Source organism: Chrysochloris asiatica, unplaced genomic scaffold, assembly GCF_000296735.1.
Source record: "Chrysochloris asiatica unplaced genomic scaffold, ChrAsi1.0 scaffold00376, whole genome shotgun sequence".
In the NCBI taxonomy this organism is placed as follows: Eukaryota; Metazoa; Chordata; class Mammalia; order Afrosoricida; family Chrysochloridae; genus Chrysochloris; species Chrysochloris asiatica.
This window is the reverse complement of record NW_006408894.1, coordinates 319,356-337,916: the sequence shown is the minus strand read 5'-3', so window position 1 is coordinate 337,916 and position 18,561 is coordinate 319,356. Positions and strand designations below refer to the sequence as shown.

The 18,561-nt window shown below is 37.6% G+C and overlaps 1 protein-coding gene across 1 annotated transcript in view; it reads left to right on the top strand.

Annotated features, from left to right (window-relative positions):
• The window catches only part of LOC102812634 (ceruloplasmin-like), a 63,541-nt gene that overhangs the window by 1,030 nt on the left and 43,950 nt on the right, over positions 1 to 18,561 (top strand). Inside the window, exons 2-10 of the mRNA XM_006876370.1 lie at positions 498 to 748; positions 4,647 to 4,859; positions 6,537 to 6,707; positions 7,481 to 7,723; positions 10,111 to 10,276; positions 12,645 to 12,775; positions 13,337 to 13,477; positions 13,976 to 14,187; positions 16,612 to 16,762. Of these exons, the coding sequence (XP_006876432.1) occupies positions 498 to 748; positions 4,647 to 4,859; positions 6,537 to 6,707; positions 7,481 to 7,723; positions 10,111 to 10,276; positions 12,645 to 12,775; positions 13,337 to 13,477; positions 13,976 to 14,187; positions 16,612 to 16,762 (1,679 nt within the window). The remainder of the gene's footprint in view (positions 1 to 497; positions 749 to 4,646; positions 4,860 to 6,536; positions 6,708 to 7,480; positions 7,724 to 10,110; positions 10,277 to 12,644; positions 12,776 to 13,336; positions 13,478 to 13,975; positions 14,188 to 16,611; positions 16,763 to 18,561) is intronic.

The following is an 18,561-nucleotide window of genomic DNA, read 5'->3' as shown; positions in this document are numbered from 1 at the left end:
GCTGTAAAATTGCAGTTGTCTCCATTATCTTCACATAACAGAGAGGGGGGATCTAAAAGTTATGAGTGGGGTTCTGATTTATCACAGTTGTGAGCCAAAATGTTCTCCCTTCCATCAGCAAATCCACAAATTCATATAAACTGAGTAAATGATCCAAGGTCATAGAAACCGATCTAATTAGGAGCTAAGGTAATTTCAAAAAATAGAATTAGAAGCATATTTGTAGTGCAGAACAAGAATCTAGCATGTCTTTTAAATCAAAATGACTAGTATAAAAGTATTACTTTCTGCATTTGTATCTGAACTCTTTATCAGACACACCAATGTTCTCTGCAATACACCTTTATTTTTCTCCTCCTGTTCTATTTTCCCTGTCTGGGTTTTGTCTAGAGAAATTAGGCTATAAAGTTTTTCACTTCCAGTTTTAGTTGATTGGACTTACTTTTGCCTTTTCGGTCAAGATTTGTTTTCTTTTTCTTTTCTTTTTTTTTTTACAGAACCTTTCACTCTGGACTATATCTACAAAGAGGTCCAGATAGGATAGGATCTGTCTATAAAAAGGCTTTATATTATCAGTACACTGATGATACATTTCAGACAATGATTGAAAAACCATCCTGGTTGGGATTTCTAGGTCCACTATTGAAAGCAGAGACCGGAGACTACATTTATATACATACAAAAAATTTTGCTTCAAGACCCTATAGTATTCATCCTCATGGACTCACCTACACTAAAGAAAATGAAGGTAAGATGAACATTATTTCCTTCCTTCCCTGAGTTGTTGCTTAGGCCCTAAGGAAAAACAAGGTAATCATGAATGGTCACCTTTATGCAATACAGGTAATTACATAAATACAGGGAGCACTGGGTGAACGCAGACTCTTGCTTCTGATGTCTTTAATGTTTATCACCAAGACAGCCCTTTTCAATTTCTCATTTTGAATGAATAAGCATCTGCATGCAATTTCCAAGGAAGAACATGCAATTTTCCCTCATGAATGAAAATAATTTTATTTATTTAATTTTTAAAGGAGACACTCATGAGCTAAATATCGGTTGGGTGGGCAGAAATATTGTCTGCTCTCGACTTACTCCTATTTCCTACTATATGAGAATCAGCTTCTTTGACCACATCAGCTTCTAGATAAATCACTGCATATCATTGTCTTCTCTCCTACATGTCTGCACTCAACATCTGCCTAATGATTTCAGAAAAGCCAATAGAAAGCAACAAAGAAAGCTAAAAAAGAGAGAGCTTTTGTTTGACACCTAAACAAAGATCACCATGAGTCAATTCCAACTTAGAATTTCCTTGTGTTGTTGCTGTGATTAAGAGCCATCAAGTGAGTTTCAATTCATAGTGACCCTGTATAGGGTTTCTGAGTGGGTGGTGGGTTTGAACCATCAACCTTATGGTTAGAAGTCCAGTGCTTATCCTACAGCACCACATCAAGATTCCATAGGACAGAATGAAACTTAGGGTTTACAAGACTGTAAATGTTTATGGGAGCAGACAGCCTCATCTTTCTCCTTCAGAGCAGCTTGTGGATTTGAACTGGCTCCTGTGCTATTAGCAGCCCAACACTTAACCACGGCATCATCAGGACTCCAGTAGGTGTAAAATTGAGATTTTTTTTCTCCTGCATTTGAAATATTTTTAATTTAAATATTTAAAAAATTAGAACGTTAACCCAACTTCAGAAGAGGACCACTTATAGAGGGCGAATGTTCTTATAACAGAGGTCTGCTTCGATTCTATGAAAACATAGGGCAATGGAAACATTTCATTTCACTCCATTCATCTTTCATAAGTATCTTGTCATGCTGTGTGTAACATCTTGCAATAACTATCTCTTGAAAATACAGACATATGAGTGTAATGGGGTAAATATTAACAAGAATTATTTTATCAAGACTTAAAACTTGAACTGACATCCCCTAGGGCAGAAAGAAACTGCCTGGGTGAATTGAGAAGGTAGACACTGACCCTAAATTATTTCTCTGAATAAGACAGAGGAAACTGCACTAGCTCCAAATGGAAAGAAGGGCAGGAGAGAGTGTGTGAGTCAGTTAGTCACAAATCAGCAAATTGCTTTGTGTTCAATTTGGAGTCAAAGGGTCTCAAAAGATGGGCAGAGGATGAGATTGGTCATAATTCAGAGTCTTTTATTAAATTTATTGTGGTTATGTTGTTAGATGCTGTTGAGATACTGTACACAGTGAAATTAGGAACAACAGAACTAATCTCTGCCTAGTCCTCTTGCCATCCTCACAATCGTTGCTATATTTGAGTCCATTGTTGCAGCCACTGTATCAATCCATCTCGATGAGGATCTTCCTCTTTTTCACTGACCCTCAGTACTTTACCAAAAATGATGTTGTTCTCCAAGGACTAGCCCCTCTTGATAATACGTTTAAAGTATGTAAGATAGTGTCTAGCCTCACTTCTATGAAGCATTCTGGCTGTACTTCTAAGACAAAATTGTACTTTCTTATTGTTCTTTCAATATTCTTCACCAACACCATAATTTAGATGCATCAATTGCTCTCCAGTCTTCTTTATTCATTGTCCAGCTTTCACATGCGTATGAGACGATTGAAAATGTCAGAGCTTAGGTCTGGTGCCCCTTAGTTTTCAAAGTGACTTTTTTTTTTTTGCCTTTTTAACACTTTAGAAGAGGTGTTTCACAACAGATTTGCCCAATGCAATACTGTCTTTGATTTCTTAACTGCTCTTTCCAAGAGCATAGATTGTGGATCCAAGTAAAATGAAATCCTTGACAACTTCAATCTTTTCTCCCTTTATCATGATGTTGTTTATTGCTCCAGTTGTATATTTGTTTTGTTTATGGTGAAGCATAATCCATACTGAGAGATATAGTCTTTGATCTTCATCAGTAAGTGCTTCCAGTTCCCTTTACTTTTAGTACACAAAGTTGTGTCATCCCTATTTCAAGGGTTGTTAAAGAGTCTTCTTGCAATCCTGATGCCACATTCTTCAGCATATAGTCCTGATTCTTGCATTATTTGCTCAACATACAGATTGAATAAGTATGATGAAAGATATAACCCTGACACACACCTTTCCTAATTTTAAGCTATGAAGTATCTGCTTGTTTTGTTTGAATGACTGCTTCTTGGTCTGTATACAGATTCTGCATGAACACAATTAAGTATTCTGCAATTTCCATTCTTTGCAAGGTTATTCATGATTTGTTATGATCCACACAGTTGAAAACCTTTCTATAGCCATTAAAACACATGTAAACATCTTTCCGGTATTCTATGCTTTCAGCCATAAAATATGACATCAGCAATAATATCTCTCAATTCACATCCTCTTCTAAATCTGGCTTGAATTTCTGACAGTTTCCTGTCTGTATATAGCTGCAATCATTTTTAAATTATCTTCAGTTAAATTTTACTGGTGTATAATATTAATGTTATTGTTTGATAATTTTATCATCCTGTTGAATCATCTTTCTTTGAAATGGGCACAAATATGGATTTCTTTTAGTGGGGTGACCAAGTAACTGTCTTCCAAATATCTTGGTTTTGTAATTTTGTTGAAACATCTCAATCTGTATTCTGTCAATTCCTGGATTTTTTTTTTTTTTTTTCCCATTGCATTCAGTGTAGTTTGGACATCTTCCTTCAATACCATTCCATTCATTCTGTATCATATGCTATCTCATGAAATGAATGACTGTTGACCGATTAATTTTGGTGCAGTGATTCTGTGTATTTATTCTTTTTATGTATTTATTTATTTTTAAGATTTCTGAATTATTCAAAACGTTATCCATAGAACGCTTCAATATTGTAACTCAAGGTTTGAATGTTTTCCTCAGTTCTTTCAGCTTGAAAAATGTTAAGCCTGTTCTTCTCTTTTGCTTTTCTAAGTCCAGGTCTTTGCACATTTCACATTGATATTTCACTTTGTCTTCTCTAGTGACCCTTTGAAATTCTCTCTTCAACTCTTTTATTTCATTATTTCTTTCATTTATTTTAGCTACTTGGCATTCAAGAGCAAGTTTCAGAGTCACTTAAACTTTTATTTTAAAAAAGAACTTTATCTGTAGTTAGCAGGATCCCAGTCTCAATAAGCGGGAATCTGAGGCCAATTGTTGCTAAAGAAAAAGAAAGACAGGAAATCAAGGCTCCAATTCAGAACTGAGGTTCTAACTCAGGAAATGTAAACAATCCAGAGAACCACATTAGGACTTCTGAGGCTACTTAGGAGGTAACATGGGTACCTCTCAATGACCTGGGTCTTGAGTCTAACTAGAAATCGGTATTATAGAGGACAACTCAGGATCCCAGAGGTCCTTTCTGTGTACTAGATCTAGGCATGCATTAGGTACACAATAATATTTGTGAATGAATCAATAAAGGTGGTGAGAGATGAAAGTGATACTGCTTGCCTCCTTCCAGTTTGTTCAAGAAACTGTGACAAAGCTAAGCATTCAGGGGGAATTCAACTAAAGGTGATCTAGGGAAAGGAAAGGGGACAGAAAGGAAGGGAAGAGAGGGTAAAAATACAAATTCGCATATAATTATGGCTCTATGGAAAAGACAGGAGTACATTCAAAATAGTGATATTTAATTGTTACTGTGACCACAATGCAGAGTCTGTTTTCCAGGTGCTCTTTATCCTGATAATAGCACAAGACTGCAAAAGGAAGATGATCATGTGAAACCCGGAGAAGATTATACTTACAGGTGGTATGTAGATGAAAATCAGGGACCTGGCCCCAGTGACTCTAATTGTGTGATAAGGCTTTACCACTCCCATTTTGACACTGTCAAGGATGTGGCTGCAGGACTTGTTGGACCAGTTTTGACTTGTAAAAAAGGTAATGCATTATTTTAAATCTCAAACTATAGCAATAAAGCTAACCTGAATGAGTGGGCTTCCCTGTTCTACCCTGGTGGAATTTTGATCCATTTTTCCGGCCTTGATCTCCGTTCTCCAGTTTAAGGATATGAAGTCGCCATCTTGGACTCTAAGCACTAGATGGAGATGCTGAATCCAACCTCTCAGTTCAAGTTGAGAAACACAAGTTGGTCACTAGATGGTAGTCAAACCCAGCAAGCTCTACTTTAACACTTTCATACAGTTACTCCTGTCACTTTTCTCCCTCCTTCAGAGATTGAAATCAGCAGAAAACAAGTTGATGCCTTGATTCTAACTCACAGCGACCCTGTGTGTGTGTTAGAATACAACTGTGCTCCATAGGGTTTTCAGTGAGTGATTTTTCAGTAGTAGATCATGAGTCCTCTTTTCCAAGGTGGTTCTGGGAGGACTCAAACGTCCAAACTTTGAGTTACAGTAGAACCAATTAACCATTTATACACCTAGAGAATCAGCTGCGTGAGAGGAAATAGGAAGATGAGAAATCCTCTTCCTGTTCCTTGAATGTTATATTCCTTAGGCTCCAGCCATGGAAGTGCAAGGTTTTACTTTAATGTTTTAAGTTAGAATCATCAGTCTATTTTATTCCAAAATGATTCTTGCAAGGAGTAGTTTTCCTGATATGTTTCTAATTTATAATTTTTATATTCTGTTTGGGATCATTCATATTAAGACCAATGAGGTTACAGGGCTCAATTGATTATGAAGTTAGTGAGCAAATCTAGCTTCCTATGACAATCAAGGTTTATAACTGCAAGTGAACAAACTGCTCTCTACAAATGATGGGGTGATAGTTGTTTGCCATAGAGTCGGTTCCAATTCATAGCAACCTTGTAGAGGATTTCCATGGCTATAAATTTTTACAGGTGCAGAAAACCTCGTCTTTTTTCCATGGAGTAGCTAGCTGGTAGATTCAAGCTACTGATTTTGTAGTTAGCAGCCCATCTCATAACCCACTATGCTACCAGGGCTCCTTCTCTACAATTGCTATTTAACCATTGTAGTTTCCTATAACAAGTACATTTAGTCTCAAGGTACCAGACTATGTTCCTTAGGAGATAACTTTTTAAATCAACTTTTGAAAACAAGGTCTTTGTCTTTAAATTTTCAAGGAACTCAGCTGTATAATGACAAGACACAGGAATGTATAAATGTATATATAAATAAAATTTATGTAACCTGGTATGAATATTTCCAAACTTTCCTTTCATTTACTGGCACATTACAAATACTCAAGAAATATTTGTTGAATGCATGCAAAAATGGATAAACTAACTGACATAAATACCAGTTGTGCTAAATTTGAGGAAGCACAAAGTTTGAGATATAAAACAATCTCATATGATAATTGTTATTAGATGTGATCACTTTAAAAACATATTCATTTGAAGTAAAGATGAATATGGAGTCTTTAAGTTTGGCTTCATATATATAAAATGTGGATGGTTTGCTGTTGTTTCCTTGGGACTACCACACTTCAAACATTTTCCTGTTTCATGTGTCCTCTAATAATTAGCAAACACTGTAAGTCACTATTTTCAAATAAAAGTTGTATTTTTTTAACACTGGCATTGTTTATTAACTATATGCAAAATAAGAAATTTATTCTCTTTTTCAGGGACACTGCATGGAGACATTCAGATAAATCTCGACAGGTCTTATATTCTGCTGTTTTCTACAGTTGATGAAAATAATAGCTGGTATATAGATGACAATATTAATGCATATACTGAACCTGGCACAGTTAATACAAGTGATCCTGAGTTTCAAGAGAGCAATAAAATGCATGGTAGGATTACAAAGATATTTCTCATTCATAATATCCTGTAATTCTATTTTCTGTGGTTCTCTTTAGTGATTCCCTCTGCTCAACTTTGTTTAGGGAGCTTATATTTTTCAGCATTTTAACTAGGGAGTACAAGTTGATATGCAGAGCATCTAGTAAATCTTGCTTGTTGCCAAAGTTTTATAGCAAGTAAATCTAGATAGAGAAATCTGTTTCCTGAAATCTTATATTAATTAAAACTAGATGTTTAAAACAAGGAAAGATACCATTTTAACATAATCATATGCTATGCAAGAATATGAATATAATGGATCCAAGACTTGATAAGATGGCTCCCCAATATCCTGTTCTTCCCTACTGTAGAACTTCACATATAATATTGTATTATTTCTTTATTAATGGTGTCCTCCCTAGATTATGCAAATGCATTTCTACCCAATATAATTGTTCAGAAAGGATGCTTTCAGAATCTCAGAGTCTCAATCACTTTGATCCTCACTTTCTTCTTTTATGGACTTAGCTTCCTTATCTATTCATTTCCCCTTTCCTCTTACTTCCCTACTCCTTTGGCTAAATCTTTGTTTTCCTGTCACTTTTGATCTTGTGCAGTGTTTATGGCAGGATTTATATTTATTGAAACACTAATCAGATATTGCTGTGAATTACGTATGAGAACAGTACCGATGCTGCAAGTTTTATATAGTAAGACAATGTATAAAATGTCTCTGTGGCACTGATCTACCATGTTATATAGGCTAATGTGTATTTGTTTCCAGCCATCAATGGATATATGTATGGAAACCTGCCCAATCTCACCATGTGTGAACAAGACAGAGTCAGCTGGTATTTTCTTGGCATGGGTGATGTGTCTGACACACACCCCATTTATCTCCATGGACAAACTCTAATCTATCGGAATCACAGAAAGGACACAATCACTGTATTCCCCGCCTCAATGGAAGATGCCTTCATGGTGGCCAAGGGCCCTGGAGAGTGGTTGTTGGGCTGTCCAATATACGGTAGGGAATTTTTACTTGTGTATAATGCATTATCAGAGAATGGCCAAAGTTACAACCTATTCTAATTGCCTCATTTTATAAATGAAGAAACTGATATCTAGTGTGGTAACATAATTGTCTCTTGGAATATTTGACAAAGATAAGAATAGAACCAAGGTTCTGACATCTTCACTCACTGATAATAACCCCTCTTAAGTATATAGGTTTTTAGTTTAGTTTTTACAAAATACATTTATATCCATTAGTGTGTGAGCTCCACATAAACCCTAAGTACAAGGCAGAAAAAGGATGAATATATATTATGTATATTAAAATTAAGAAAACAAGTTTCAAAAGGGTAAATTATTTGCATAAACCTTTTTAACAAGCAGAGCCAGAATTTACACAGGCCAAAGAACCCTAATACAAATAAACAAATAAAAATCATTGCTGTCACATCTATTGTTATTCAGGGTGACCCCATGTGTTACAGAGCAGAACTGCTCCATACAACATAGGATTTTCTTGGCTGTAATATTTTATGAAAGTATATTTCCAGGCCTTTCTTCTATCCTTTCTATCACCAAGGCTATATTTTCCAACTACCGATCCTTCCTCTTTGTTTCCAGCCTTTGCATTCCAAAGTAACTACTGATCCTTCATCTTTGTTTCCAGCCTTTACATTCCAAAGTAGTTATCACTATATCTTGATTTTATGTTTGGTCAATTTCAAACTGAAGAAGTTAGTAGAATTCTTCAATTTCATCAGCATTGACTTTGATGGTTGGTGCATAAATTTAAATAATAGTGACATTAACTGGTCTTCCTTGTAGACATATTGATATTATCCTATCACAGACAGCATCATACTTCAAGATAGATCTTGAAATGCTCTTTGTGATGATGAATGTGGTGCCATTCTTCTTCAAGTTGTCATTTCTAGCATAGTAAACCATGTGATTGTCAGATTCAAAATGGCCAATACCAGCCCATTTCAGCTCACTAATACCGAGGATGGAATCCTGGTGTGGCACTGCAGGACAATGCACTTAGGGAGTACAAGTTGATATGCAGAACATCTAGTAAATCTTGCTTGTTCCCAAAGTTGTAGTTTTTAACACTGGCATTGTTTGTTCAAGGACAGTTTGAAACCCAAGGCCAGCAGTTCATACCCCTCAGCCACTGTGTGAAACCCTATACAGGGTTGCTATGAGTCAGAACGGACTCTATGGCACTTAACAACAGCAATGTCTAGGATTATAGACATTTATGCATTCCATTTCATTTTTGACAAGTTCTAGTTTTCCTAGATTTATACTTCATACTTCCTGTTCCAATTATTAATGGACGTTTTCAGCTATTTCTTTGAGTTGTGCTCCATCAGCAAATGATGGTCCCAAAAGCTTTACTTCATTCACGTCATCAGTCATCTCTACTCTGAGGCCACAACACTTTCCCAGTCATATTCTGAATGTCTTCCAAGCTGAGGAGTTCATCTTGACACTATACCGGACAATATTCTGATGCCATAATCATGTTTCGATTTTCGATATTCAATATTCTGGTGCTCTCTGACAGTGTTTCACTGCTACTCTAAAGGTTTCCAATGGTTCAACATTCTAAAGTAGTCCACCTCTTCTTCCCAAGTCTGTCTTACTCTGGAAGCTCAACTGAAACCTTTCCACCATGGGTGGCCCTGCTAGCAAAGCTGGAATCAATAAGTCCAACAGACTAATATAACATGTGAACCTTAGATACCATGACTCTGAGACGAGAAGAACTAGATGATGCCTGGCTACCGTTACTGACTGCTTGCAAAGGAATCACATTACAAGGTCCTGGATAGAGCAGCAGAATGTGTAGAACAAAACTCAATTTTTTTTTCTTTTTTAAAGAGGCAAGGCTTACTGGTCAGAATGAGGGTGGAGGAAACTGATACTATGGCCCTTGACCAACCTATGAAGGAACTCACCCTCGTGGCTCAATTTTCAGTCATGCAGTAAATATAGCAGGGAAATAACATTAGTAAGGTATGCCCACCATGGAATAGTCAATCATTCAAGCTCAAACGGGCACTTACCTAAGGACAAAGTTGAGAAGGGATGGGAAAGAGAGTGGAATGGAATTAGGAGCCACAGGGAAAAAGCAGGGTAACCGTTGTTGAATGCAGGGAATGGTAATCATTGAGATGAAACAAAGTACATGATCGGTTGAATGTAAAAATGGTAATCTTGTTTGTAAATCTTCATTCAATTTATAATAAAAAGTTTTAAAATTAAAAAAAATTAAATTAAATTCCTGAAATTTCTCAAAAAAAGGGGAAATTCAATGTTGTTGGCTAACATTAAAAATGTATAGGGACACAGAAATTTTTAATAACCTTCTTCACTTGGCTTACTGTATTTCAGAGAGTATGCAGGCCTTTTTCAATGTAAGGAATTGCCAAAATACTTCGACGAATGTTACTGGAGAAAATGTTATTCATTACTACATTGCTGCTGAAGAAATTCTTTGGAACTATGCTCCATCTGGTATAGATTTCTTCACTGGAAAAAAATTAACAGCACCTGAAAGGTATCATTCATTGTTTGAGATATTTATGGTTAAGTAATAAAGATAATTTAATGTTTTTATAACAAACTACCTCTAAAAGGAAGTCCTGGTGTGGCACAGCAGGATAATAAATTGGACCACAAGGTCTATTTGAAATACAAGATTGGTGTTCAACCTCACCAATCTCTCCTCAGATACCCTAGAGAGCGTCACTATAACTCAGAACCGACTTGATGGCACTTAACACCAACAACAGCAACCTCTAAAAAAAGATTTAAGGCACCTTATAATAAAAACACTTATAATATCAACACTCATGGAAGGAGCAGAAATCAAACAACGCATTGTATTAGGCAAATCTGTTGCACAAGACCTTTTTAAAGTGTTGAAGAGCAAAGATGTCAGCTTGAGGACTAAGGTGCATCTGACCCAAACCACAGTATTTTCAATAATCTCATATGCATGCAAAGGCTGGACAGTGAATAAGGAAGACCGTAGAAGAATTGATACTTTTGAGTTATGATGTTGGAGGAGAGTATTGCAAGTGCATTGGGCTGCCAAAAGAACTAATAGATCTGTTCTGGAAGAAGTGCAGCCACAGTGCTCCTTAGAGGCCAAGATGGCCAAACTTCGTCTCTCATACTTCAGACATAGTGTCAGGAGGGACCAGCTGCTGGAGAAGGATATCATATTTGGTAAGGTGGAGGGTCAGAGGAAGACCCCCAATGAGATAGATTGGCCAAGTGTTAGCATTGATGGACTCAAGCGTGGCAACTGTGGTGAGGTTGGCCCAGTATCGGGCAGTGTTTCGTTCTGCTGTGCATAAGGTCACAATGGGTGGGTACTGACTTGATGGCACCTAACAACAACAAATAATAATAATAATAAAAACATACTAATGAAGCAAGACTTCTATGATAAGAGCATAACTCCATATAGTAAACTAAGGATAGGAAGGAGTCAAGATATGGCATTGTAAGATCATGCACTGGACCAAAAGATTGGTTTGAACGACAAGGTCTGCAATTCAAACCCATTAGCTGCTCCTTGGAAATGCTACACAGGGTCGCTATGACAGACTTGACAGAATTTAATAAAAACAACAAAAGTTAGGAAAGGAGCCCTAGTGGCACACTGATTAAAAACGCTCAGCTGTTAACCAAAGAACAGCAGTTCAAACTCCTGGGGTGGGTGGGGGGAGGCCCGGGGGGAGTTGTGGCAGTCTGCTTCCATAAAGATTAAAGCCTTGAAAACTGTATGGGGCCATTGTACTCTGTCCTTTAGGGTTGGTATGAGTCAGAATCAACTCATACCAACCCTAAAGAGCTGCTGTTGTTGCTGTTAAGTGTCTTGGTTTCGGTTCTGACTCATAACTGTCCTGTATAGGGTTTCTGAGGAGTGACTGGTGAGTTAGAACCATCAAACATGTGGTTCTGTAGGAAAAAATTATACCAGATTATCTAGGCTAACCACCACTTATCTGTCAGTTTGTCATACTGCGGTGTCGTGCATGTTGCTGTGATTCTGGAAGCTATGCCACAGGTGTTTTAAATACCAGTGGGTCACCCATTATGGACAAGTTTCAGCTGATCTTACAGACAAAGACAAAGTCTTCACAAGGAAGAAAGAGAGACAGAATACTTCCATATATGTAGTCACTGAAAACCTGATAAATAGCAGTGGAACACTGTCAGTACCAGAACACTGACTATTGAAAAATGATAAAGACCACCAGAATATTGTCACATATAGTGCTGGAAAATGAGACTCTAAGGTTGGAAGGCACTCAAAATACAACTGAAGAAGAGCTGCTTCCTTAAAGTAGAATTGAAATAGATTGGAATACAGAGGCTGGAAACAAAGAGGAAATATCAGTAGTCGTAAAATATGGCCTTGGTGTTAGAAATTAAGCTGAAGATCACATGATAGAATCACATGCAAGACTTCTTCATTACAAATACCTTTGTAAAACAATATATACATTGCCTGAAAAAAGGCTGAAAGGATATCCATGGAAAATGTTGGGAGTGGTCATATATTATTGTTGTAGTTAAATACCACTGAGTTGGTTCTCACCCACAGCAACCCTGTATAGGGTTTTTGAGGAGCAGCTGGTTGGTTTAAACCACCGACCTTGAAGTTAGCAGTCCAGTACTTATCATATAGCGCCATTCCAAGACTCCATCAATAGATGGTAGGATGGATAATAAAGATTTTAATCTTTGTTATATTTCTCTTTATTTTCTAAATTTTCTCAATGAACATGCATTGTTTTATAATCAGAACAAATTACAAGCATTTTAAATGAGATGTGTGTAGATTCTTACTTTCCTTTTGCTTTGTCACTGTAAATATAAAAGTTCTTTGTGTATGTACTTTCTACACACAGTGAATCAAAACTATATTTTGAAGAAGGTGCTACCAGAATTGGAGGAACTTACAAAAAAATAGCTTACCTTGAATACACAGATGCTTCCTTCACGAAACAGAAATCAAGAGAAGAACACCTTGGGATCCTTGGTAAAATTCTATTCACAAGTTTCTCAGCTATAAATGCCATTTACACTCTTTCTAAACAAACTGAACAACTCACAGTTTTAGAGATTTTGTCATTATCTTATAATCTTATGAAAGCAACGCCTTCTGATTCACCCAATGATCTTAACTACATTTTTTGTTCCTTAAATCCAATGAGATGAATGTATTTACGTGATCCAAAGTGACTTTCCAGCACTCTGAATCATCTAGCTCTCTTACACTTTTTGGACACATTCTGGATTCATAACAGCATCACTTTAATTTATTCCTCTGAGAGAAACCACCTGCTGTTCAATCACTTCTGATTCAGCAACCTCATGTGTGTCAGAACAGAACTGTGCTCCACAGAGTTTTCAGTGGAAGTAGTTCACCAGGCTTTTATGTTTTCAAGGTGTCTCTGGGTGAACTCAAACCTCCTACATTTCTGCTAGTAGCTAAATGTGTTAACTGTTTGTACCATTCAGGGACTTTGCTCAAATAATACAACCTGACAATTACTGTTTATGAAAACCAAGGACAATGATCACCCCTTTTGGTTTCCAGGCCCAGTCATTAAGGCAGAAGTGGGACAGACCATCCGAGTCACTTTCTATAACAATGCTTCACTGCCGCTCAGCATTCAACCTCACGGGCTTCATTATAGCAAGAGCAATGAGGGTTCGTTCTACCTAACACCTGGAGAAAGTAAGTAGAACTCAAGGAGAGCCCAAGCAAATTATGTTGGTGTTGTGTTCTGTCTAGCAATCCTGACTAGCTGACAGAGTCGAACTTCCTCGGAGTTCCCTACACTGAAATCTTTATATTGTTGTTGTTAAATGCTGTTGAGTCATTTCTGACTCATAGTAATCCTGTATAGAGTTTCTGAAAAGTGACTACTGGTGAGTTTGAATCACCAAACCTGTGGTTCAAACCAACCTTGCGGTCCAGTGTTTACCCTACAGCACCACACCAAGAGCAGATAATGTCAGCATTATCTGATAAAATTGCAGTACGGCCTGCTTTTCACATCATAACAACTCTGTGTCCTCATCATGGCAGTAACTCCTTAAGTTTCCCACCCCACTAGCACCCAAGGTGCTCCAAGGTGAGCGAGATCCAGTCCTTGCACACACAAACCTCATAATCTAGTTTAGGGCTCTTATTGTAATAGGTTCTCTTTTATAAATGTATGTTTCTTCCTAGGTAGCCCTGCTCCTTCCTCACATGTAAATCCTGGCACAACATTTGTCTACACGTGGCATGTTCCCACAAACGTGGGTCCCACCTCCACTGATCCTGATTGTTTGACCTGGATATATTACTCCTCAATGACGGAACAAAGAGACACCAGCAGTGGCCTCGTAGGACCTCTTCTCGTGTGCAGAAATGGAAGTCTTGGAGAGGATGGCAAACAGGTAAGTCATGAGGTCTACAACCAGGTATGTCTTGGTGAAGGATGGCCTGAGACAGAACTACACAGGAACAGCAATGTCCCAAGTCCTGAGAATCAAAGGTTTCTCTGTGCTGATATCTCCCAGTTTTATTCCTTTCTGAACTTCACATCTATGTCTCCTTCTGCCTGATAAACACCCACCCTGGCAGGTCCCAAAGATACCTCAAATTTAACGTGACTATTTTAACCAGTGGCACAGATGGTTAAGCCACTGACTATTAACCCACTCAGAGATGCCTCAGAACAAAGACCTGGCAATGTATATGTTCATAGCCTTCTAGTCTGATGCACATGAAATCATCATGAGTTATAATCAACTCAACAGCTACTGGTTTGGTGTTTTGGTTATTGTAACCATAATTCTCCCTTTTAATAGCAACTAACCACCCCTTTGGAGTCCTGGTATTGTGCTGTGGGTTAATGCACTGGACTGCAAAGTCAGTTTGTATCACAAGGCCTGTGGTTCAAGTTCACCAGCTGCTCTTTGGAAACCCTATACAGTGTCACTATGGGCTCTAAGACACTTAACAACAACAACCCCTTTGGAGTCCTGGTGTGGTGCTGCAAAACAAGATTACTAACTACAAGATTAGTGGTTCAAACCCACTAGCTGTACCTTGGAAACCCTAGACAGTATCTTTCCAAGTCAGAATCGACTGGATGGCACTTTAACTTAACAACTTTCCTTTTACCCCCAAATCAGTCTCTTTCTCTCTACTGTGTCTTCTGGTGAATGAATATAATCACCATGCCAGGGACTTCTATCCACAATTCCTTTTTCACCTCTAACATGTCATCATCAAGTGTTCAGAAATGATGGTGCAAATCTTCTTTTATCCATCATCATTTTCTGAACTCCTTTAACTTCCTAACTCTTGCTCCCATTCTCATTTTTTCTTCATTACGGGGCCACAGCCCTTCCTAAACTCCAGTTATAGCACTCCCCAGACTAAAACTCATCCCCACAGTTCGCTCACTGAGGAGCCAACATATATAATAGGGGTGCCACCACCCTGCACCCCTATTCCAGCTATACTGCCTGGTGGTCCCTGAGAGAGGAAGGCTGTTTTGTATCTCTTTAATCTCTCACCTCTTCTCTGCATTTGGAAAGGTCTTTCTTCAATGGTTTATCTGCCAAAAGGAGGAGACATTTATAAGACTCAGTCTGATGGTCCCTTCCTTTGGAAATTGTCCCTAATTAAGTTAGCATAGTCTTTCAGGTTAGCGTAGTTTCTTGTATGTGTGTGTATTAAAAAGCATTCACTCATGTCATTATTTTTACTGGTTTCTCTCCAGTTAGTCCATAAGTACCTCAAGAACACACACAAGGTTATGTTAATTTTTGTAACAACCACAGCCTTTTAGGCAAGTAGTTGCTGTAATTGTTGTTAACTGCCATTGAGCCCGTTCCAACTCATAGCAACCCTGCATGGGGTTTCCGAGAAGCGGCTGGTGAGTTTGAACCGTCACCTTGTGGTTCAAACCAACCTTGGGGTCCAGTGCTTACCCTACAATGCTACACAGTAAATCTAAGGCAAGTAGTAAGTGGTAAAAAATGCTTGATTAATGAGGTTTTCTTCTTTCTCACTCAGAAGTAAACTAATATCTATGTTCTTGTTTGGCTTTATATTAAAAATTCACATGTAATGTTGTTAGATGTCGTTTGAGTCGGTTCCAAGCCATAACAACGCTATATAGGGTTTCTGAGGAGCAGCTGATGGGTTTAAATGACCAGTCTGACAGTTAGCAGTCCAGTGCTTATCCTATAGTGCCACACCAGGAATTCTCATTAGTAATAAAACCTTATGAATTCTCAAAATAAATATACGTATGTTTTATTCAAAACTTTGAATATATATTTATATTTATATATAAATTTACATTAATAAAACTCAAGAAAATAGTCTCATGATTTCTATAGCACATACAACTCTCTTATTTTATTCAAAACTATAATTGTATATATATATATATATATATAATTTCTTTGTAAAGTCTAAAAGTATAGACTTTCTATAATTACAAACACCTTATTTAGCTTACGTTCCACAGAGCATTTCTAAGTATTTGATGTAAAAATACTATAAACATCTGTGATTATACCATAGAGCTGTATGGAGATTAACTGTAAGTATTTTAGAGTAAGCATTTTATATGGGGGGGGGAACAATAGATTTCTCCCAGTTTCTTGGTTCTGTGATAAATCCATTCACTTGGGTTTGCCCCTTTATATAAATGTTCACAAATCGGTTGGTTAACTGGTCAGATTGTCCACAAGTATACAAATCCCCTTGTATGGAAAATCCTGTGTTCAGATGAACCATTCAACCTGATTTGGAACATGGACATCTATACTTTGTGTCTATTCTTCAATTCTCTTCCACAGAAAGGAGTAGACAAAGAGTTTTACCTGCTTGCCACAATATTTGATGAAAATAAAAGTTATCTCTTGGATGAAAACATCAGAACATTTACCACACAGCCTGAAAACGTGGATAAAGAGGATCCAGACTTCCAAAACTCTAACATGATGTACTGTAAGAGAAACTTAATTTATAAAATAAATAAATAAAGTAGTTACCTAATTTCATCCCGCCTAAAGAATTACAGATTGCTTAAGAGAGATTTGTATGTTCCATCCAATGACTAATACAATGCATGTTACATTAAGTCTAATTTTCCCAATGAAATATTATATACTAGAGTGGTTATTTTGCATTTAATTTACTAAGTATTTACCAATATACCTTTGGTATTACCCATTTTCATCAAGTTGATTCCAACTGAGAGTGACATATAGGACAAACTAGAACTGCTCTCTAGGGTTTCTATGGGAGCACACGGCCTCATCTTTCACCCATAGAACATCTGCTAAGTTTGAACTGCCAACCTTTTGGTTAGCATCCCAACGTTTGCCCACTATGGCACCATGGCTTCTGGTAGTACTATGGGTTAGGCCTTGGGCTGTTGACCACAAGTTCAATGATTTTTACTTTGGGATAAAATATTTACAGTCTAAAAAGCCCTACAGAGCAGTTCTACTCTGTCCAAAAAGGGTTTCTATGAGTTCAAAGCAACTCAATGGCAGTGACTTTGTTTTGGTATTGTTGTTAAGTGGCATCGAGTTGATTTTGACTCATAACAACCCTGTTTAGGGTTTCTGAGGAGCAGCTGGTGAGTTTGTACCACCAACTTTACAGCTCAAATCAACCTTGTGGTCCAGCACATTATCCTACAGAGCCACAGCAAAACTCCTAGAATTGTCATTTGATAAATGAGGGAGGGTGGTAGTATGCCATTGACTTTGGTTTTGACTGATAGTGATCCTGTATAAGGTTTCTAAGATTGTAAATCTTTACAGAGCAGAAAAACTCATCTTTCTCCCATGGAACAGCTGGTGGTGGATTTGAACTGTTGACCCTAAAGTTACCTGCCCAAGGCATAACCACTATACCGCCAACTCTTAATGAAAGGAATTAAATCAGATGATCTAGTGAAAGTATCATGTACTCTGACATTGTACAATTCTATAATGCCATTGAGCCCCTCAATGGAATGACAAAATAGTAATACCAAACCCACTACCATCTAGTTAATTCTGATTCCTGTTGTTGTTGATGTAAGGTGCAGTTGAGATAGTTCTGAGTTATGGTGATTTTATGCACAACAAAACAAAATACTGCCCTGTCCTGCATCATTTTCCTAAACATTGTTACTCTTGAGCCCTTGGCTACTGCCACTTTGCCAGTCCATCTTGTTGGGGGTCTTCCTCTTTTTTTGTGACCCTCTACTTTACTAAGCATGATGTCCTTCTCTAGGGATTGGTCCCTCCTGATAACTGGTCCCTCCCAAGGAGCATTCTGGCTATAATTTGTCCAACACAGACTTGTTTGTTCTCCTGGAAGCCCATGGTACTTTTAACCTTATTCTCCAACATCACAACTCAAATGCATCATTTCTTCTGCAGTCTTCCTTATTCATTGGTCAACTTTCACATGCATATTAGGCTGTTGGTTTGGGTCAGATGCACCTTAATCCTCAAACTGACATCTCTTCTCTTGAACACTTTAAAGAGGTCTTGTGCAGCATTTGATTTATTAGCTACTACTTCCATGAATGCTGGAGAAAGATGAGGCTTTCTGCTCCCATAAAGATGTATACACTCAGAAACACCATACAGGATGGCTCTGAGTTGAAACTGGCTCCACAGCACATCACCACCACCAACACCACTTCCATGAGTGTTGATAGCAGATCCAAGCAAAATGAAGTCTTTGACAATGGCAATCTTTTCTTCACTTTTCGTGATGTTGTATGTTGGTCCAGTTGTGAGGGT